The sequence below is a fragment of the Aquarana catesbeiana genome, linkage group LG05, assembly GCF_042186555.1.
Source record: "Aquarana catesbeiana isolate 2022-GZ linkage group LG05, ASM4218655v1, whole genome shotgun sequence".
NCBI classification, from domain to species: domain Eukaryota; kingdom Metazoa; phylum Chordata; class Amphibia; order Anura; family Ranidae; genus Aquarana; species Aquarana catesbeiana.
Window position 1 is genome coordinate 163,592,573 of NC_133328.1, and position 22,548 is coordinate 163,615,120.

General features: G+C 45.5%; 1 protein-coding gene across 1 annotated transcript in view; it reads left to right on the forward strand.

Annotated features, from left to right (window-relative positions):
* The window catches only part of ANO10 (anoctamin 10), a 154,376-nt gene that overhangs the window by 21,124 nt on the left and 110,704 nt on the right, over positions 1–22,548 (forward strand). The window contains exons 3-5 of the mRNA XM_073630309.1: positions 156–338; positions 15,758–15,892; positions 20,374–20,493. Of these exons, the coding sequence (XP_073486410.1) occupies positions 156–338; positions 15,758–15,892; positions 20,374–20,493 (438 nt within the window). The remainder of the gene's footprint in view (positions 1–155; positions 339–15,757; positions 15,893–20,373; positions 20,494–22,548) is intronic.

Here is a 22,548-nt window from a genome sequence, read left to right on the forward strand (position 1 = left end):
GACATCAGAAAAAATAGTACTTTGTTTCCAATAAAATCAGTGGCAACTGTATGTACATATTAAATATAGAACCTGTATTAATAAAAGTGTCTTCCTGTTTGGAGTCTGTGAATTATGTATCTGATGTATAAAGGATGGTTATATGCTTCTTTCAGGCGCACAGCTTTTGATAAAACCAGAGGTAATATCAGAAGAGAAGGGGTACATCTATGTCGTAGGAGCATCTACAAAGCGGCTTCTCATTGGAGCAGAGGCAGCAGGTTTTGTGAAGGAGAGCTTGGATGGCACTATGAGACCTTTTTTGTACAACAACCGGATGGACTTCAAAAATTTTGACAGTAAGATTTGGTTTTCTGTGTTATTACTACAACAAAGATTTGAATTTTGTTTTGCAATGCTGGATTCTGCTTTATTACCAGTAATACTGGGCTTGCTGTGGGGTTTTTGCAAAAGCCTCAAGCAGAATACAATGCCTCATTGCAGCGTGGATGCCCAATCGGCTGTACAATCATTTAGCCCAGCACCACCTACAGTCTTTCCTTGACAAACATAGAAAAGTTGCCACTCAACCCTATCCAGTCTATGTAGTTAAAGGAGAAGTACAGCAAAAGCTCGTTTGGCTGGGCTTCTCCTATGGATCACAGGAGTGCAGTTCGTTTTGCACTCCTGTGACCTGTTTTCAGCAGAAAGCAGGCTGAAGTCCGCTCACTGCTGACCACCCAGAAGTCGGTCTAGGCACCGCGTCATCATGACCACGGAGTCAGGTTCTGCCAGATACCTGGACCGACAACCGGCTCAGCCTCTCAGCGAGCTGCTGAGAGGCTGAGCTGACCGCCCTGTCCCCTCCACTGCTCAAAGCTCCAGTGAGCGAGGAGAGAGATGAGCAGAGAGCTGTGACTGACAGCCTGCAGATCTTTGCTGACGGAGCTATGAGAACCGAGTGGTGTTCAGTCGCTCAGTTCTCAGTTCTGCACCCACCTATTTGATTCTTAAAAAAACAAACAAAAAAAAAAAAAACAATGCTTCTCTTTTAACATGTATAAGTTGGCCTTGGCCTTGCACCATTCCACTTACCATCTCCTCTGACATGTTTCCTCCCACCCAACGGGGCTTAGCCACAGAGGTTGTTGAGTGGGGCGAAACATGTCAGAGGACATGGCATGTGGAGTAGTGCAAGGCTAAGGCCAACTTTTATGCATGTTGTAAAGCCTCAAGGTTTTTCACCTTAATGCATTCTATGCATTAAGGTGAAAAACCTTCTGCGCTGCATCTCTGCCCAGACCCCCCCTTTTTTCTTACCTGAGCCTGATCCGATCCAACGATGTACACGAGTGCTGCAGCTCCAGCCACCGTTTCTCTCCTCATTGGACTGATTGATAGCAGCAGGAGCCATTGGCACCTGCTGCTGTCAATCAAATTCAGTGACACAGGAGCGGGGGGACCAGGCAGAGTCCCGCTGTCTGTGTCAATGGGCGCACCAGCGGGACTCGGGAGTGAGCCCGCATAGGTGCCTCCAGGCAAAGCGGCTTTCCGTGGGGGCACCCGATGAAGAAGAGGCGCTTGGAGAACTGGCGGGGGACCCCATAAGAAGAGGATCGGGGCTGCTCTTTGCAAAATGATTGCACAGAGCAGATAAGTATAAGCATGTTTGTTATTTTTATGAAAAAAAACAAGGGTTTACAACCCCTTTTAACCACATAGACTGGATAGGGTTGAGCAACGATTTTTCTATGTATGCTATACACTACTGGATGGTGATATTTTTTGCCAGCACCCCAGTCCTGAGTACCAGCGAGACTATATACACTTTCCTGTTTTGCTTAGAACGGCACTACAAGCATTCGCACTCTCCTTGACTAAGACGTAAACCAGCAGGTTTTAACCCAGAAATATTTGTTTAATAATGAACCTGGGGCCAGACTATGGATATTCAAATATTTCATGTTGTTAACAAGCAGCAAAAGCGTTTTAAACAAGCCCTCAGCGACATATGTAGTTGCAGTCACTGTGGAGCAATGAATCATCAAAGTTTACAGCAGGAGCACTGAAATCTTGAACTTGTTCTCTCAGCAGCTCTGCTCCTCCTTCACCCTGTGCTGACTCAACAGACCTCCTAAACCCTAATGGAACACAGAGCGGGACCTCTGTTCGGGGAAACATGGTGAGCTGAGCTGCTGAGAGACTGACTTCAGTGCTTCTGCTGTGAGTTTTAAGGATGAATTCAGGGGTGTAACTTCACACCACAGGAGCTATAGCAAAATCTTTATGGGGCACCCTGGCAACATCCGGCAGTGTTGATTGTGATAATATATCTCAATAATCTCATTGTAACGACACCCCGAGTATGAAAGGGGTTAAAGCCTTTTTAGGACATTCCATTTCCAAACACAAAGGCCGCTACCGAACACTCCAATCAACACTCCAATATGGGGCACCCTGGCAACATCCGGCAGTGTTGATTGTGATAATATATTTCAATAATCTCATTGTAACGACACCCCGAGTATGAAAGGGGTTAAAGCCGTTTTAGGACATTCCATTTCCGAACACAAAGGCCGCTACTGAACACTCCAATCAGCCGAACAAGAAACCCATATGAATAATTCTCCCCCCCCCCCAAGTAAAAGACGAGACTCTGTACGGAGGGTCAAACAGGAATCAGACTCTTTATTGAAATAAATGTAGGCTCTTTTTATGCACTTGAGAATACTGCAGGTGCCACATGAACAATGACCTGGATCCACCCACAACATCACACAATGGTTACATAACAAGCCCCCAATACACATTATTCTGAGTGTCAATACCTCCCCAAAAGTGACTCCCGTCACATGGCTCTCTCCTTGTGGGACACTCCGGCAGACCCGACTTGATCCTTCTTGGGTCAACTTGGGGATGTCCGGAACTAGGAGGCTGGAGTGATGTCTGTTTGCCGGGACAACCCATCAGCATTGCCATTTTACTTACCGGGTCGATAGCTGATGGTGAAATTGTAAGGTTGCAGGGCTATGTTCCACCGCAGCAACCTGCCATTGTCTCCTGAGACATGGTTAAGCCAGACCAATGGGTTGTGGTTGGTGACTAATGAACATTTCTGTCCATACAAATAAGGGTTCAACTTTTTAAGTGCCCAGACCAGGGCCAAGCACTCCTTCTCCACTGCCGCATATCTCACTTCCCGGGGTAATAGCTTTCTGCTCAGGTATGCGACAGGGTGTTCTCCTCCATCCTCCCCAATTTGGCTCAGCACAGCCCCCAGTCCAAACATGGAAGCGTCTGTGTGGACAAGGAAACGTTTGTTAGGTACTGGGGCAGCCAAGACAGGGGCAAGTACTTGCTTTAGGACTAGAAACGCGGTTTCACAAGCTGGAGAGCACATGACCTGTCTAGGTAAATTCTTTTTCGTCAGGTCAGTCAGGGGCTTGGCAATATTACTATAATCAGGGACAAAACGTTGGTACTACCCTGCAGTCCCCAAGTAGGCTAATACCTGGGTCTTAGTACGGGGTGTGGGCCAGTTAGCTAGTGCCTCTACTTGGCTGGCTCTGGTCCCCACACTCTACTCGGTGTCCCAGGTACTGCACCTCCGCCATACCTAGATGGCACTCGTCTGGTTTCAAGGTCAGGCCTCCCAAGACCCACTGTAGATTGCAATGTCATCCAGGTATGCACATGCAAATTCCTAAGAACCATCGAGGAGCCTATCCACCATGCGTTGGAAGGTAGCCGGGGCATTTTTCATCCCGAATGGCATGACCTTAGACTGGTACAGGCCAAACAGGGTAACAAATGCCGACTTGGGGATAGCATCCTTGGCCAGGGGAATCTGCCAATAGCCCTTACACAGGTCTATTGTAGTTAAATAAAGTCCCCTGGCTATACGATCTAGCAGTTCGTCTACCCTGGGCATCGGGTAGGCGTCAGTGGTGGTCTTTTTCTCATTGGGTCGCCTGTAGTCCACGCAGAACCGGGTAGTTCCGTCTTTCATAGGCACCAGGACTACAGGCGAGGCCTAAGGGCTGTCAGAGGGCTCAATGACTCCTAACTGAATCATCTCCTGTATCTCCTTCCGCATTCCTTCTCGGACTGCTTCAGGGATACGGTAGGGAGGCTGTCGAAGGGGTGCTTGTCCAGGGGTCTCTACCTTATGCACAGCCAGGGTCGTGTAGCCCGGCAGGGGCACATACTGCAGCAACATCCTCCTGCCGTTCCTGATACTCCTTCAGCATGTTCACATGAAAGGTTCGCTGGATTCTTTCATCTGCACAGCTGGCAATAACATAGGTAGTATCACATACCTGGGCTACTACTTTTTACGGGCCCTGCCAAAATGCCTGCATCTTGTCGGTCTTGAGCACTAAGACCTTCTGCCCAACCTGGAAGATACACTGTCGGGCCCCCTGATCGTACCATCTCTTCTGTCTCTTCTCTTCTGTCTCCCCTGGGCCGCCTGGAGATTCTCCCTTACCATCGGAGACAGTTGCTCCATGCGGTCCCTGAGTTCCAGAACATAGGGCACTATGGGGGTCCCCTCCTGCTCTGTCTCTCCCTCCCAGTGTCCTCTAATGAGATCGAGGGGTCCGTGGACCCTTCTCTCATAGAGTAACTCGAAGGGAGAGAACCCAGTAAATTCCTGGGGGACCTCTCTGTTCGCAAATAACAGGTGGGGCAGGAATTTCTCCCAGTTTCTGCAAGCGTCCGAAATGGTCCTCAGCATTTGCTTGAGGGTCCCGTTAAAGCGCTCGCAGAGACCATTAGTCTGGGGGTGGTAAGGTGAGCTCAGCAAGGGCTTAATATTACACACCTTCCACAACTGCTGGGTGAGCACAGCGGTAAACTGGGTTCCCTGGTCAGAGAGAATCTCCTTAGGGCACCCCACTCTAGTAAATATCTTAACCAGGGTATCAGCTACTGTCTCTGCTTCAATGCTGAACATAGCTACTGCCTCTGGGTAACGGGTGGCGTAGTCCACCACGGTGAGAATATACTTCTTCCTGGATGGACTAGGCCTGGTCAAGAGACCCACAATGTCAACGGCTATGCGGTAAAAGGGCTCCCCAATAATAGTCATGGACATAAGCCTGGTCTTAAGGTGGTTCCCCCCCCCCCCACTTACCTACTTGTTGACATGTGTCACACGTTTTGCAGTACTGTCGCACATCCTGGTTAAAATTGGGCCAGAAGAAATTCTGTGTAATTCTATGGGCTGTGCGACGGGACCCTAGATTTCCTGCTAGTGGTACATCATGCCTGATTCGCTGAATCTCCAGCTGGTATTTCTTAGGTACCACCAGCTGTCGTTCCTGCGAAGGGATCCTATACAGTCTATCCCCCACCCATTCATAAAGCTCCCCATCTATTCCCCTTTCCTGAGTATCTGCCTTAGCCCTATAATTGTGTAAGGCCAGGTCCTCCCGGGTTTCCCTCCCAAATGCCTCTGGGGTATCCCAGCCTAGGGGAGCCTGATCTAAGATACATGTCGGGGAAGATAGTCTTACCTGGTTCCAACAGCACGGGTCTGGGCACGGGTAGTCACTGGGTTGGCTTCAGGGGGCCCATCGGGGCGTAAGCAGAAACTATGGGGGGGCAAATCATTCCCCAGTAGTACATCCACTGGCAAATCCTTCATCACCCCCACATTCACGTGTCCCGAACCAACCCCCTAATCCAGGTGAACACGGGCAACCGTTAGCCAGAAAATGGTGCCTCCTGCTACCCTTACAGCTACAGTGTCTCCGGTGTGTTGGCTCTCTGGGATGAGGTTCTTCTGTAGTAGGGTCATGGTGGTGCCAGTATCACGTAGGCCATTGGATACCTTTCCATTAACCCGGACAGTCTGCCTGTGTTACTGCCTGTTGTCCTGGTTAGCTGCTTGTGCTGGATCAGCCTTGTGCAGGACGCCCCAATGCCCCAATTCTTCCTCCTCAACGCAGTGAGCCGCAGGCATGAATGTGCGGGGATTCCCCCTTGCTGGCTTTCTCCACGACTGGGACTGCCTGGCTGGATTCAACGGACAGTCTGGCTTTTTGTGCCCTAGCTGTTTACACCCGAAACACCTGATGGGTTGTGAGTAGTCCTGGGAGTTGAACCTGGGCTACTGAGAATAAGTGGCTGCCGGAGGTGGTGCTGTAGGGCGGTACGACTGTGGATGTAGGCGCCAGCTGGAGGGGGTGCCGCTGATCGATAATCCAGCCGAGCTGTTGTCTTGACCACAGGGTTATCCAGTATATTATCCAGTATATGTGTATTCATCCGCCAGGTGAGCTGCATCAGGCCAGGTGAAAGGTTTTCAGCCTCAGACCCACTCTGACTTCTGGGGCTTGTCAAAGAAGTGCTCCAGCAGGAACAGCTGCAGCACCTCTTCCCCGGATACTGCTTGGCATCCAGCGACCCAGTGGGATGCCGTGCGATGTAGGCGGCATGCCCACTCGGTATATGAGTCTCCAGTCTGCTTGCTCGTCTCTCGGAACCGCCTCCGGTGTGACGGCATACCTGGCCAAAAGTGCTTCTTTTACCAGCCCATAGTTCATAATCTCCTTGTCTGGGATGGCCCTGAATGCTTCACTGGCCCGGCCGGACAACTTCCCAGACAAAATGGTAACCCATTCCATTCCTCTGTGGGCACCCGGTGTAGGGCACATTGCCGTTCAAAATCGGCAAGGTACCCATCAATCTCCCTTTCTGTTTCGATTACATTTTTAAAAGCAGCAAAATGTACCTTTCTTCTTTCAGTTGGTGCTGCTGTGACTTCTGCTGCTGCAGCACCTCTTTGCTGTAGCCAATTTGCCTCCACAGCCGTTATAACTCTGACTAAGATCTCCGCTGTAGGGTTAGGGCCATAATGTGCCAGTCTTCTGTTAACAGCCCGATCAAAACTTGCCTCTTCGGGTGTCCTGTCTGTTACGCTGGGCCTTTCAGTTATGTTGGGTCTTTCGGCTATATCCATTTCGACTAGTTCTGCGATAATGTCCCTCTTACGGTTGTTGGCCGGTTGGCCCCGGTTCTCCAGTAAGTCCTTGAGGGTAGAGTGCTTTAGCCGTTCATACTGTGATTCCATTGGCCTGTGTCCTTTTGTAGCTGTCCTTCTTGGCTGTGGAAATCATCCCGCCGCTTGCCACCAATTGTAACGACACCCCAAGTATGAAAGGGGTTAAAGACGTTTAGGACATTCCATTTCCAAACACAAAGGCAGCTACCGAACACTCCAATCAGCCGAACAAGAAACCCATACGAATAATTCTTCCCCCAAGTACGAGACAAGGCTCTGTAAGGGGGGGTCAAACAGGAATCAGACTCTTATTGAAACGAATGCAGGCTCTTTTTATACACTTGAGAATACTGCAGGCGCCACATGAACAATGACCCGGATCCACCCACAACATCACACAATGGTTACATAATGAGCCCCCAATACACATTATTCTGAGTGTTAATACCTCCCCAAAAGTGACTCCCGTCACACTCATAAAATATGCCAACATCAAGGCCAGGTAGTGTTAAAGCTGACAGTGTAGTAAGTACACTACTAAGTACCAGTGCTGTGGCCATAGGTTGCCAAGAAAAATGGGGGTAGCAGTCTAGGAAGTTAAAGTATACAGTATCTCACAAAAGTGAGTACACCCCTCACATTTTTGTAAATATTTTATTGTATCTTTTCATGTAACAACACTGAAGAAATGACACTTTGCTACAATGTAAAGTAGTGAGTGTACAGCTTGTACACTCTGTCCCCACAAAATAACACAACACGCAGCCATTAATGTCTAAACCACTGGCAACATAAGTGAATACACCCCTAAGTGAAATTGTCCAAATTGGGCCCAATTAGCCATTTTCCCTCCCCGGTGTCATGTGACTCGTTAGTGTTACAAGGTTTCAGGTGTGAATGGGGAGCAGGTGTGTTAAATTTGGTGTTATTGCTCTCACTCTTTAATACTGGTCACTGGAAGTTCAATATGGCACCTCCTGGCAAAGAACTCTCTGAGGATCTGAAAAAAAGAATTGTTGCTCTGCATAAAGATGGCCTAGGCTATAAAAAGATTGCCAAGACCCTGAAACTGAGCTGCAGTACATCGGCCAAGACCATGAAGCGGTTTAACAGGACAGGTTCCACTCAGAACAGGCCTCGCCATGGTCAACCAAAGAAGCTGAGTGCACATGCTCAGCGTCATATCCAGAGGTTGTCTTTGGGAAATAGACGTATGAGTGCTGCCAGCATTGCTCCAGAGGTTGAAGGGGTGGGAGGTCAGCCTGTCAGTGCTCAGATCATACACCGCACACTGCATCAAATTGGTCTGCATGGCTGTCTTCACAGAAGGAAGCCTCTTCTAAAGATGATGCACAAGAAAGCCCTCAAACAGTTTGCTGAAGACAAGCAGACTAAGGACATTAATTACGGAAACCATGTCCTGTGGTCTGATGAGACCAAGATAAACTTATTTGGTTCAGATGGTGTCAAGCACGTGTGGTGGCAACCAGGGGAGGAGTACAAAGACAAGTATGTCTTGCCTACAGTCAAGCATGGTGGTGGGAGTGTCATGGTCTGGGGCTGCATGAGAGCTGCTAGCACTAGTTACAGTTCATTGAGGGAACCATGAATGCCAACATGTACTGTGACATACTGAAGCAGAGCATGATCCCCTCCCTGTGGAGACTGGGCCGCAGGGCAGTATTACAACAGTGTTAATTTTAGCCTTAGGACTAAAATTGCATTGTAGTTTTAGTCCCATTTTAGTCTTCTGCAGTTGTTTTAGTTGTATTCTAGTCAACTAAATCTCCAGTACATTTTAGTCGACTAAAATCTCCAGGACATTTCAGTAATTGCAATTTCGTTTTAGTCATAGTCTTTTGACTAAAATGGCATTTTCGTTTTAGTCTCATTTTAGTCGTAGGACTAAAATGGCATTTTAGTCGTAGGACTAAAATGGCATTTTAGTCGTAGGACTAAAATGGCATTTTAGTTTTCGTCTCATTTAGTCTTTTGACTAAAATGGCTTTTAGTTTTAGTCATATTTTAGTCATCTCAATTGTTTTAGTTTTAGTCGTATTTCAGTTGACTAAAATAGTATTTATTTAGTCGACTAAAATGTTTTAGTCATTTTAATCGACTAAATTAACACTGTATTTCAACATGATAACGACCCCATACACACCTCCAAGACGACCATTGTCTTGCTAAAGAAGCTGAGGGTAAAGGTGATGGCCTGGCCAAGCATGTCTCCAGACCTAAACCCTATTGAGCATCTGTGGGGCTTCCTCAAATGGAAGGTGGAGGAGCGCAAGGTCTCTAATGCCACGTACACACGAGCGGACTTTCCGGCATACTTGGTCCGGCGGACCAGTGTCTGCCGGACAATCCGATCGTGTGTAGGCTTGACATGTTTCAAATCTAGGTCTGGCGGACTTTTGGGGAAAAAAAGTCCGCCGGACCTAGATTTGAAACATGTTTTAAATCTTTCCGTCGGACTCAGTTCCTGACGGAAAGTCCGTTCGTCTGTATGCTGGTCCGACGGAAAGCCCGTTCGTTTGTATGCTGGTCCAACGGACCAGATGCGACGCAAGGGCAGGGTATTGCATCTCGCGCTCGCTGCAATAGGAAAAATAAATTTTCCTATTGCGGCGAGTGCGTGGCATACCAGGCCCTTAGGTCTGGTATGGATTTTAAAGGGAACCCCCCTACGCCGAAAAAACGAATCCATACCAGACCCCGATCCGAGCACGCAGCCCGGTCGGTCAGGAAAGTGGGTGGGGACGAGCGAGCGCCCCCCCCCCTCCTGAACCATACCAGGCCACATGCCCTCAACATGGGGGGGTGGTTGCTTTGGGGGAGGGGGGGCCCCTTGGGCCCCCCCTCCCCCAAAGCACCTTGTGCCCATGTTAATGAGGACAGGGGCCTCTTCCCAACAACCCTGGCCATTGGTTGTCTGGGCTGCAGGCGGGGGCTTATTGGAATCCGGGAGCCCCCTATAATAAGAGGGCCCCCAGATCCCGGCCCCCCCACCCTATGTGAATGAGTATGGGGTACATGGTACCCCTACCCATTCACCTAGGGAAAAAGTGTCAATAATAAAACACACTACACAGGTTTTTTAAATAATTTATTAGACAGCTCCGGGGGGTCTTCCTCCGGCTTTGGGGGTCTTCTTCCGACTTCGGGGGTCCCTCTGGTTCCTCTTCTCCCGGCGTCCGGTTGGTTCTTCTCCGCTCTCTCTGGCCTCTTCTCCCGGTGTTCCATGTCTTCTTCCGACTCCTCCGCTGTCTTCATGCCGCTCTTTTGCCAACGGAGGCCCGGACTTCTGGCTTCTTGTCTTCTTGTCTTCTTCCCTCTTCTCTTCTCCAGATGTTGACACGATGGTCTCTCCGACTGGACTGCTCTCTGAGCGCTCCGCTGTGACTTATATAGGCGGAGACCCCGCCCCCTTATGCCGTCACAGTCCCTGGGCATGCTGGGACTGTGACGGCATAAGGGGGCGTGGTCGTTGGGCGTGGTCGGGAAGAAGACAAGAAGCCAGAAGTCCGGGCCTCTGCTGGCAAAAGAGCGGCATGAAGACAGCAGAGGAGCCGGCAGAAGAACTGGAACACTGGGAGAAGAGGCCAGAGAGAGCGGAGAAGAACCAACCGGACGCCGGGAGAAGAGGAACCGGAGGGACCCCCGAAGTCGGAAGAAGACCCCCGAAGCCAGAGGAAGACCCCCCCGGAGCTGTCTAATAAATTATTTTAAAAACCTGTGTAGTGTGTTTTATTGTTGACACTTTTTCCCTAGGTGAATGGGTAGGGGTACCAAGTACCCCATACTCATTCACATAGGGTGGGGGGCCTCTTATTATAAGGGGCTCCCGGATTCCGATAAGCCCCCCGCCCGCAGACTTCGACAACCAACGGCCAGGGTTGTCGGGAAGAGGCCCTTGTCCTCATCAACATGGGGACAAGGTGCTTTGGGATGGGGGGGCCCCGCAGTGCGCCCCCCTCCCCAAAGCACCCACCCCCCCATGTTGAGGACATGCGGCCTGGTACGGTTTAGGAGGGGGGGCGCTCGCTCGTCCCCACCCCCTTTCCTGACCGGCCAGGCTGCGCGCTCGGATCGGGGTCTGGTATGGACTTAAGGGGGGACCCCACGCCGTTTTTTCGGCGTAGGGGGTTCCCCTTAAAACCCATACCAGACCTGGTATGCCCCGCCACGGGGCTCGCAAGGTGTCAATCTCGCCGATAAAAGCGGCGAGATTGACTTCCTTTTCTAGTCCCGTCGTTCCCAAGACACGTTCAAAATGAACGGACGTGTCCGTGTGTGGGCAAGTCCGTTCATTCTGAAAGTCCGCCTTAACTCCGGTGAAAGTCCATCAGAAAGACGGGCGGACTTAGCCTGCTGGAAAGTCCGGTTGTGCGTAGGCAAGTCCGTCCGTTCAGGTAGTCCGCTGGAAAGTCCGGCGGAAAGACCGTCGGACTAAGTCTGCTGGAAAGTCCGCACGTGTGTACGAGGCATAACATCCACCAGCTATGTGATATTGTCATGGAGGAGTGGAAGAGGACTCCAGTGACAACCTGTGAAGCTCTGGTAAACTCCATGCCCAAGAAGGTTAATTAAGGCAGTGCTGGAAAATAATGGTGGCCACACAAAATATTGAAACTTTGGGCCCAATTTGGACATTTTCACTTAGGGGTGATGCCAGCGGTTTAGACATTAATGGCTGTGTGTTGAGTTATTTTGAGGGGACAGCAAATATACACTGTTATACAATCTGTACACTCACTACTTTACATCGTAGCAAAGTGTCTTTTCTTCAGTGTTGTCACATGAAAAGATATAATAAAATATTTACAAATATTTACAAATATTTACAAAAATGTGAGGGGTGTACTCACTTTTTTGAGATACTGTATATGAACCAAGTGCACAGATTTATAATATTGCAGCTTACCATTCCTTTTATGTGTTTAGTTTATTAACTCTTTTTTCCTGCTAAGAAAATTTTCTTCAAGTACAGAAATGTAGCTGTTGATGTTGCCTGAATTGCAGTGTCCTTGCCACTTCCTGGGAGCTTAACTAAAATTACAAACAATGTTAACTTTTAAGCTATCTTCTGTAAACCACAATTCTCCCCACACCCCATGGTGAAAAAAAGAGGAGGACGAGATATAGTCCAAACCAGGAGAGAGCCTAGGGTGCCAATGCTGCTTCTCCATAGATACAGTAAGGTAAGTGAATATAGTCACCTTAGGACAAGAAGAATGTTACTGTCGGGATCACCAGGTGAAAATAAAGGGGTGGGGGGTGGGGGCTGAGGCAGCCTTAAAAAGGAAAACTAATGCAGCCACCACATCTAAGGACTGGTATTGCTCAGTATTATTATTTTTTTGTACTTGGGTTTAGATATTTTTCAACATAAATTTTACTTTGTAGAGTATAATATCTCGGGGCCCTTGTATAAATGTTAAGCCCTTCCAACTCCACAGCAAGCAAGTTCTGAACGTTGTGGTTTGGTAGTCAGTAAAGAAGTAGTGAAGTAATAATACAACCCCAATTCCAAAAAAGTTGAGACGCTGTGTAAAATCTACATAAAAATAGAATGTAATGATTTGCAAATCTCATGAATTTATATTTTATTCATAATAGAAAATAAAACTAGAAAACATCAAATGTTTAAACTGAGAAAATGTACATTTTTAAGAAAAGAAAAAGACCGTTTTGAAATTGGTGGCAGCAACACTTCTCAAAAAAGTTCTGATAAATTCCTTTGCCTCCTTTTCTTGCAGTAATAATTGTTTCCACAGGAACAGTCTAATTTTCTCATGTGTTGTACAATATTGCAAATTCAAAGACATTTTGACTTTTTTTTTTTCTTTTTTTTTTCATTCCAAATTCATAGTTAAAAGGCAGTAAAGTACAGCTTTTTATCTGTTAAAATACCTGAAGAAGGAAGTTTAGAGCTCAGCAAGCTTATTTTTTATTTCTGTTAGCCACTAAAAGTTGTCTTCTTTGACAAAATACTTTTTTTTTTTTTTTTTCCTTCTCTACCTGTAAAACACTGATCTCAAATGAAATAACTGCATTAGAAACCCCATATAGTAGATGCAAACCAAAACCTGTGAACATCAACCCTTAAAGCGGACCTTCAGTCATTTTTTTCATCTATTAAATCTTCTGCCCTTGTTGTTTTAACTTTGGATAGTAAAACTTTATTTTTCTGCCAGTAAATACCTTATACAGCCCACTTCCTGTTTCTTGTCTGGCCATCAGCCTAGGCTTATAACATCATGCACAGCTGTCTCCCTCACTCTCGTGAGAGTTTGCTAGAAGGGAGGGGGGATGAGTCATAAGTGGGCCAATGAGAGTTGCAGAGCTGGAGGTGTGCTTCGGTGTGTCTGTGTCAATCCAGGAAGTGAACAGGCAGCAGCTGCCCGCAGTTAAAATGGCTGCAGCTGCTTAGTGGAGGGAGATTTCTGCAGCATATTTGGCAAGTACAGAATCACAGTATATAGAAAATAATATGCAAAGTGGTTGGAGGGAAGCTTCAGAATGGCAAAGATGTTTTTATTACAAATTATGTGAGCAGACTCTTTAACTTAATCAGCAGCTCCAACAGAACAATGACCTGCAGAGCAAGCTTACATTACTAAGTTAAATGTCTCAAATTCTTTACAGTTGTAGGTACATTTACATATAATTTAATAAATGTTATACAGTAGGTAGCTCTGTGACTTCTAATAGCATTTTGTAATAAGTTCACAGGTCAATAAATAGAGCTAAATGGAAGGAGCCTTGTCTTTTTCTATCTTGCCTTCAAGTGGATTTCTTCTTAAAATGTTGCAATTTTATCGATTGGAAAAGAAGGGTTAACTGGGTTTCAGACTTCTTCAGCCTCCTGGGATATGTGACAGGGAGGCTGCAAGAGCAGGGACATGTCATTCTTGCCTAGGTAAGATTGAAGGTGGGGGGCGAAGTGAAAAAAAATCTGTTCTTAAAAATAGCCGGGAGGGAAAGGGTCACGGTGGGGAAAAGTTAATTTGAGGAATTAATCCCCCCCTTCCCCCGACGCCCTCTGGTGCTTCCAGAGAAGGAATCCGCCGGCACCAAAGTTCATCATAGAGAATATCATGGGCCAGATGGTCCCCAGCAGTCTCTATGACCTTTTGGAGGCCGGGCACGACGTTATGACATCACGCTTGGCCTCTGCAGTTGTAAACACTGCTGTTGCCTGGGAGGCAAAGATTTTTATCTATTTTTTTTATTTATTTTTTTATTTTAGGCTTTCCAGCCTAGAGGCGAGATCTGGGGACTTATAGACCCCAGATCTCGCTGTAAAGAGGACCTATCATGCCCCATTCCTATTACAAGGGGTATTTACATTCCTTGTAATAGGAATATAAGTGATCAAAAAAATTGAAAAGGAAAGTGTCAAAATAGAAAAATAAAAGTAAAATGAACAAAAAAAAAAAAAATTAAAAATGTAAAATTCCCCTGTACCTGTGTGCTTGTTCACAGAAGCGAATGCATACCTAGGTTGCACCCACATATGTAAACAACGTTCAAACCCCACATGTGGTGTATCGCCATGAACGGTAGTGCGAGAACAATAATTCTAGTACTAGACCCCCTCTGTAACTCTAAACAGGTATCAAGTTTGTTTAAGCAGTTGATCTGGGTAAAACCAACTTTTGAAAGGTCATACATACATATACTGTTTCAACCAATCGCCATATGAGCCCTTAGATGGCGCAGTCCACGTGACCAGAACAAAGACTATGCAAAAGGAAGGAAAGGAATCCTACAAAGAAGGTCACCAAGCAGAACACCATGGTTGAATAAGATACATTTATTATAGAAAATGCACCATCATAATTCCAAAAGAAATAATATTGAAATCCAAGTAAAAAACAATCTTCCAAATTTAAAAAGACAACTTTGCCTTAGGACCAAATGCAGCTGCACATACATCCATACACTCCTGTAATCGCACTAGTGTTTGAACTAGGTGTTTGAATAAAAAATGCAAAAAAATGCATAAAAATGCAAATAGTTCAGTAGTTCATTACAATTCCTAGATGGTACTAAAGTGTATATATTCACTGGCGTGGATGTTCAAGAGTAGCTTCAGGTTGGAATTGTCCAGGACAGAAATATGAATATTTCCTTAGTCTTGTGACTTCCTAAAGTGGCATTGCATGGTCAATTTTTATTCAAACACCTAGATTAACTAGTGCGATTGCTGGAGTGTATGGAAGTATGAGCAGCTGCATTCGGTCCTAAGACAACATTGTCTTTTTAAATTTGTGTGGAAGATTGTTTTTTCACTTGGATTTCAATAATATTTCTTTTGGAATTTATGATGGTGCATTTTCTATAATAAATGTATCTTATTCAACCATGGTGTTCTGCTAGGTGACCTTCTTTGTAGGACTCTAAGCAAGTAACCTGTAAAAATTTGAAAGTGTTGGCTATGGGGATTTTTAAGTACCAAATTTTGGCACCATTCCACGAGTGTGCGCAATTTTAAAGCGTGACATGTTGGGTATCTATTTACTCTGCGTAAGATCACCTTTAACATTATGCAAAAATATAATTTTCTAGCAAAAAAAAATGATTTTTACATGTAGGAGAGAAGTGTCAGAATTGGCCTGGGTGTGGAAAGTGGTTAAAAAAAGATTGAAGATAAAATTCTGAATAAACGACAGCACTGTTAAACACTGTTCAGTGTTCTGTTCAAATGTATATCGCACATATTTTTCTAATCATAAAGTTTTTTTGTTTTTTTTTATACAGACGAAGGAGAAGATTTTTTAACAATGGGTGAATGTCAGTACATCATTAAACACGAGCTGGACAATCTTAGAGCGCAAGATGAGACTTCAATTCCAGGTTACTCACAGGCCAAGCTTTACCCTGGGAAATCGATAGGTAAGAGCATTTTTATTATAGACTTTTCAATGTGATGGATCATGAAACCTTAGAAATACTTTGCTGTCTGCAAAAAATAAAATTATCTAAAACCATTTTTTTAATTTTGTATAGAGTAGGGGAGGGTTAGAACAGCTGTCAATTTTCAATCTGCAGCACTGTAATTTTCTGTAAAATGCAATGCAATATGATTCAGTGGTAATTCAGTGATTAATAGTGAATATTGAAAGGTGATATATATGAATATAAAATTGGCTAATGATATTGATAATAAAAGTATATAAATGTCTCTAGTAGAGAAAAGGTGCAATCTTGAATACACACAAAAGTTCTAAAGTGTAGAAAAAAGTTAAAAAAAAATGGAATATTCCAAAGCTTTTCCACTGCCTCTAAGGCAATAGAAATTATCCATGTAATGATCAGTCTGTAAGTGGGAACTCTTACCAGAAGATGTAGACATCCTGTAATAGCGAGGTCGGAAACGCTTGCAGATATAGCCCTCTGCGGGGTCAGATGGTAAGCCTCGTCTCCAGAGCTCACTGGCAGTCAAGGACAGGCATCAGTGAAATCCAGCTTGTACCCAACTCTCATCCGGAAATCTCGATGGATCAAATGTCTCGGAGCGTATGGAAAATCGGAGGCTCCAATAGTGTGTTATCATTTAAAAGGTTTCTTTTATTGTTAAAACCAAAAATCGATAATCACACAGCATAAAAATTCACGTGGATAAGAAAACGTTTGCCGGCAAAACAAAATACAAATCACCCGCACTTCTGGGGTCTCGTGGGGCGCTGATGCCTGTCCTTGACTGCCAGTGAGCTCTGGAGACAAGGCTAACCATCTGACCCAGCAGAGGTCTATATCTGCAAGCGCTTACAACCTCGCTATTACAGGTGGTCCACATCTTCTGGTAAGAGTTCCCACTTACAGAGTGATCATTACACCGATAACTTCTATTCCCTTGGTGGCGGTGGAAAGGCTTTGGAATATTCCATTTTGCTGGAACTATTTTCTACACTTTAGAACTTTTTTGTGTATTCAAGATTGCACCTTTTCTCTACTAGAGATATTTATATACTTTTATTATCAATATCATTACCCAATTTTATATTCATATATATCACCTTTCAATATTCACTATTAATCACTGAATTACCGCTTAGATATGATTTGTGGTTTATTTTGAATAAGCGGCTTTTTGCATTTTTATTTTCTCTTCACTATGATGATGTCTCATTGTTTTGTCACTGCTGTTTGCATAGTTTGATTGTCTAGAGCAATATACCTTTTTTATATAATGCAATATGGTTACCTGGAGATGTTCTGTACACTAATAGTGTACAGAACGCCCCCCAGATATGTAAGATTGGCTTACTGATTTTTCCCAGAAGTCTGCACTAAGATATGTTAGATTTTGGGCATCCCCTATAACCAAAATATAATTTTTGGTGATATATTCCCAAAGGGAAATCACCTCTAGGGATGCAGACCCTGCCACTTTCCTCATTAAAGCCTTTCAAGTGAAGCAGCTGATTGATAATTATGAAATCACTTCCATTAGCTTCACTTTCCACATGGACACAGACAAACATCTATTTCATCGAAATAACAAAAGGTAGGAATCTGCAACAAAGTTTGTTTATATTCTTGCAATGTACACGGATCACCCAAAGGGAAAAGTGGAGTTAATCTTTGACTATTTTTAGATCTTGTGGAGGAAGAAATTACTCCAGCAAGGAACTTCAGCCATTTGCAGAAAAATTAACAGACAGCAGCTGATTTTTCATATCCAGCGCTGTCATCACTAGGGCCAGTTCTTCACCGGTCTTCAGGTCCCCGGGGCTGCCATCTTGAGTCTGGGAAGTTAGCTGTGACTTCCTACTGGCTTGAGTGGACCTGCAGCCTCCTGGGACCTGGGACACATCCCAGGTGGTTGTGGGCAGAGGGGGGCTGAATTTCTGCTAGGATTGCCTAGGCGATCCAAACTGAAGTGGGAGCGGGTACCTATCAAAACTAGGCACCCAATCAAATCTTTCCATTAATGGTGGGGGGCCGGAGAGACAAAAATAAAGGATTCGCCATTGGGACTTTAAATGAGGTGGGCACTATTTGGCCAAAAAGCATCATAACAGTAATTGAAGTATAAGGTATATGCGTTTATTCAGGTATTAATCATGCATACATTAGTATCATCAGCAACGGCCAATTGTAGAATAATATACATATGAATTAAACAATAGGTACATAAATGAGTAGTAGACATGTAATACATGGGCATCTAATGTACCTTAGGAGTAAAAAAACATGTGATACACGGGCATCTGATGTACCCGATGCGTTTCGCGAGACCCAGCTCGCTCTTCAGGGGTTGATGCGTGTATGTCTCTTGTCATTTTTAACATTTTTGACACTTTTTAGTGAAATGGTAGGGGTACTTTTGTACCCCCTTACCATTTCACATAGGGGGGAGGGCCGGGATCTACGGGTTCCCTTGTTAAAGGGGGCTTCCAGATTCCAATAAGCCCCCCACCCGCAGACCCCCACAACCACCGGCCAAGGGTTGTGGGGATGAGGCCCTTGTCCCCATCAACATGGGGACAAGGTGTTTTGGGGGGCTACCCCAAAGCACCCTCCCAATGTTGAGGGCATGTGGCCTGGTACGGTTCAGGAGGGGGGGTGCTCTCTCTCGTCCCCCCTCTTTTCCTGCGGCCTGCCAGGTTGCGTGCTCGGATAAGGGTCTGGTATGAATTTTTAGGGGGACCCCACACCGTTTTATTTTGGCGCGGGGTTCCCCTTAAAATCCATACCAGACCTGAAGAGTCTGGTATAGATTTTGAGGGGGACCCCACGCCTTTTTTTTTTTTTTTTAATTTTGGCCGGGGTTCCCCTTAATATCCATACCAGACCCTTCAGGTCTGGTATGGATTTTAGGGGGACCCCCCATGTCATTTTTTTTTTTTAATTTTGGTTCGGGGTTCCCCTGTGGGGAACTCCCATGCCGTTTTTATCAATGAACTTTTATGTGTATTTTCGGACCGGCAATTCATTAATAGCCGCGAGTAGTTTAAATGACTGTTTTTCCTTTGAAATGTCATTTTGCTGTCAGACTGTTCTAAACATGGGAAACATGCGCCCCTTTACAGGCATACCATAGACACCCCCCAGGTATGAAATTTAAAGGGATATTACACTTTTATTGTTTCACTTTAAGCATTATTAAAATCACTACTCCTTCGACTCCAACTCGAAGCTCATCCCTATTGTAGTATAATCTGCCCACTAGACAAGTTTTATAAACACTCATACAATGTTCCAGCAGTCTAAAAAAGTGGAATTAAGTTATCTTCATAGATTTCTTGAGGGAGATTGTTGATAAATATTTCTGTCCCAAGTGGAGGAGCTTCTCCAACCCACTCTGCAGGAGGGTCACCATATTTCCTATGACCATTACCTGTACAAGAATAAAATTGTACCTTTCCATCCACCCCAGAAGGAAAGCTTTATTATCTTTATCCAGAGAATTAATCCAAGCCTCGCTCTCAGCATTCATCACATTGTTGTCCATCATTAGAGAATGATCTGCTCCCTCGATGGGATCAGTTGCTGAACTGAGCTCTTTTTCATGCTCTGACCGGGAGAAGCAGACAAAATCCCCAGTCTCCTCCATGCGCCATAATCAGTAGGTAGAAGGCTAGCCCCTAGTCCCCCTCCAAAAGCCCCTGTCACTGTTGGGTCTGTCACAATCATCTGCTATTTAGGCAGAACTGTCAGCTTGTGTTGTGAATGACTGCAGCTAAAAAAATGGTCTTTCATTCAAAAACACAAGCTGACAACAGCACACGCCTGCTACTACACTTGTCTAAGACAGCAGGTGTAGTAGATGGATTGTGCTGTTTTCAGCTTGTGTTTTTGTGAATGAAAGCCCTTTTCTTTAGCTGCAGTCATTTACAACACAAGTTGACAGTTCCACTCTGTCTGTGCCCGAATAGGGGGCGGCAGCTCCATATTCTGTGTACTTGACATTTGTGCAAATATGCTTTCAGAAAAACTAAAGTTGGTAAAGTAAATTTCTAGCAAAAAAGGCAGATTTTAATTTGTGTGTTAAAAATTAAAAAATTGCCCTGCATTTTAAATGGTTAAACCATATGAATAAAAAATTAAGCACCTCTGACAGTTTGTCCAAAACCCTGTAGCTGCCAGTTTTGCATACTACAGTTTGGGCATACTAGCAGGATCAACAGGTAAAAAAACTATTTTACAGTAATAAAAATTTAGAAGGATTTTAAAAACTGCTGTGTTAATGTAAGAGACAGCCTTTATCAAATATGTCATTTTATATTTGCCTATATTTCCCTTTTAAAGTTAAAACCCAAATTATCCAGCAAACATTAGTGTAACTTGTTTGACATATACCTTTTTGTAGAATTTTATGTTTTCTCTTTTCTTTTGTCTTAATATAATTTTCACTATTCCCCTTTCAGTTCGAAGAATGCAGACCAGTGGTATTCTGCTCCAGATATTTCCATTACACGACAGAGAAAAATTAAAAGTGTTGGCTAAAAATTGGTATGGTCGGCCCACTATTTCTCAGCAGCCTGTAGGTAAGACCATTCATTACTCTCCACCATTAATGAAACTAGCTTATCTTCTTTTCTGAGCGAGATATGTATCAGCCTGATTTTTTAAGTGCAGATTACCAAGTTAAATTATATTTTTGATACCCAGGTAGGTTGTGAAATGTGTTTTTTTTTTTTTTTTTTTGGGGGGGGGGGGTTCTGTAAATTTCAAGGCTTTGTATTTCAGTTGCTTGTAGTTGCCCCTATTGTGTGCCCACTTTGTGCAGAAGCCCTGTTAAAAATGTAGCCACTCCAACTTTAGTGGAGCTCTTTAAGACCAGTGTCTTTCCTTTAGCGTTAGAACCGATTCTTTCCCCTTTACACGTCCAAGGAAAAGAATCTAATGTGGTCTAAGTGCAAATGCTATGAATTCTAAATGATTTTGAAAGCTTCTAAAACCAATATTTAAAAGTATGCTGCATTTGCCCATCAAAGTCCTTTAGCACAGTTCCTGTTGACCCCAAACAGTCTATTGACTGAGCTTTTAATGGCTGCAAGTTCTGGGCCAATGGTTTACAAGAAAGGTTAAGGGTGACTGACCTAGGACTTGCATCATCAGAAACGCGTGACCAATGGCAGTTCCATATTTCTGTACTTGAAGAAGAAAAGATGATGGCCCTGGACCCCTTATCACCTAATAGTGTGCAGATGCTGTTGTCATATGGGGTTGATTTAATAAAGGCAAATAGGCTGTCCACTTTACAATGAAAGTTGCAGTTTGCAAGGGAATTTGCCCCACAGCTTAGTAAATGGGGTAAAGCTCTGCTAATTTCCATAATCTGTTATTCTTTGCAAAATGGAACTTCGCCACATTCACTATGCTGTGGGAAAATTCTGTTGCAAAGCGGAACCTCCCTTGAAAGCCTATTTGCCTTTAGTAAGTCAACCCCCTGGTGTCTGGCCAGTGGGCTGATGAATGGAATGAGAAGATCCAATGATTGCGCAGGTGGTGCTGTTGTGCTGTTTGGTGCGAAAAAACTGGAAGTGCAGACACTGAGCCGCGTGGTGTGTGGGAGCTGCAGACTGCACGAGACCGGACCCCCCCCCCCCCCCCCAAACTGAGACCAAGAGAGGCAGCGACAGGCGACTAAGAGCGGCGACAGGCGTGGGCATTGGGACAATCAGGAAGGAGGAGCGTGAGTGATTGAGGGCAGTGCCACTCCATGGACTCCGACAGAGGAGTTGGGACCGGGAGATCGAGGGAGACCGAGAGGTGACAGGTTGACTGGGAGAGGCGGCTGGTAAGGGTAGTCCGCGGACCGGACGGGGAGTGTGTCAGGCAGACCAGGGAAGCGGTGGGAGCAGTGACAGGCAGGCTGCCCGGGGGGGGGGAGACAAAGTGCTGACAAGCCATGCAAGTGTCAGATTACAGGGGAGGCCAAGCAGGAGCAGAGGGGGACACAGCGTGGCACAGCTGATAGGAAAGACTGAACGTGGGTGTTGCTTGGTCATGGCGGAGTGAAGGCGCTCACTGCTAGAGCTCCCGACCTGACAAAAACAGCTGAAATGCCCACCTAACGCTTTCTTTCGACCTGCCATGACATACTGCAAACGCAGGAGGACCAGGGGAACATCGAATGCTGTCCCGGTGGCCCCTGATCAGTCGGTTCTTCCAGGATAGATCCCGTCCTACGGCCTCGCCGGAGGGGACACGTGGCAGAAAGGAGCTTGCGGACCTACCTTCCCCTTCAATGGCTGCCTCGCAGTACCCCATGCCTAGCTCGCTGGAGGGGCTACCATCACTCCTGAACCCATCGCCCATCGAGGTTCATGGATTAGATGTCTGACTGAGCAAGAAGGAATCGGACGTGAGTGCCCTGGAGCTCCATGTTGCCCACCTGGAGAGGGAGAACACAGCAGTTTTTTTACTAATGTAAACCCAGAGGTCGCCCCAACAATGGTCTGGGAGGCGCACAAAGGTTACATCAGGGGTCTCTTGATAAAGATATGATCCTGACTCAAGAAAGCTAGAGAGCAACAAATTGGCACTCTGTTGGACAAAATCCGATCCCTAGAGGCCATCCATAAAAAATCACTAGC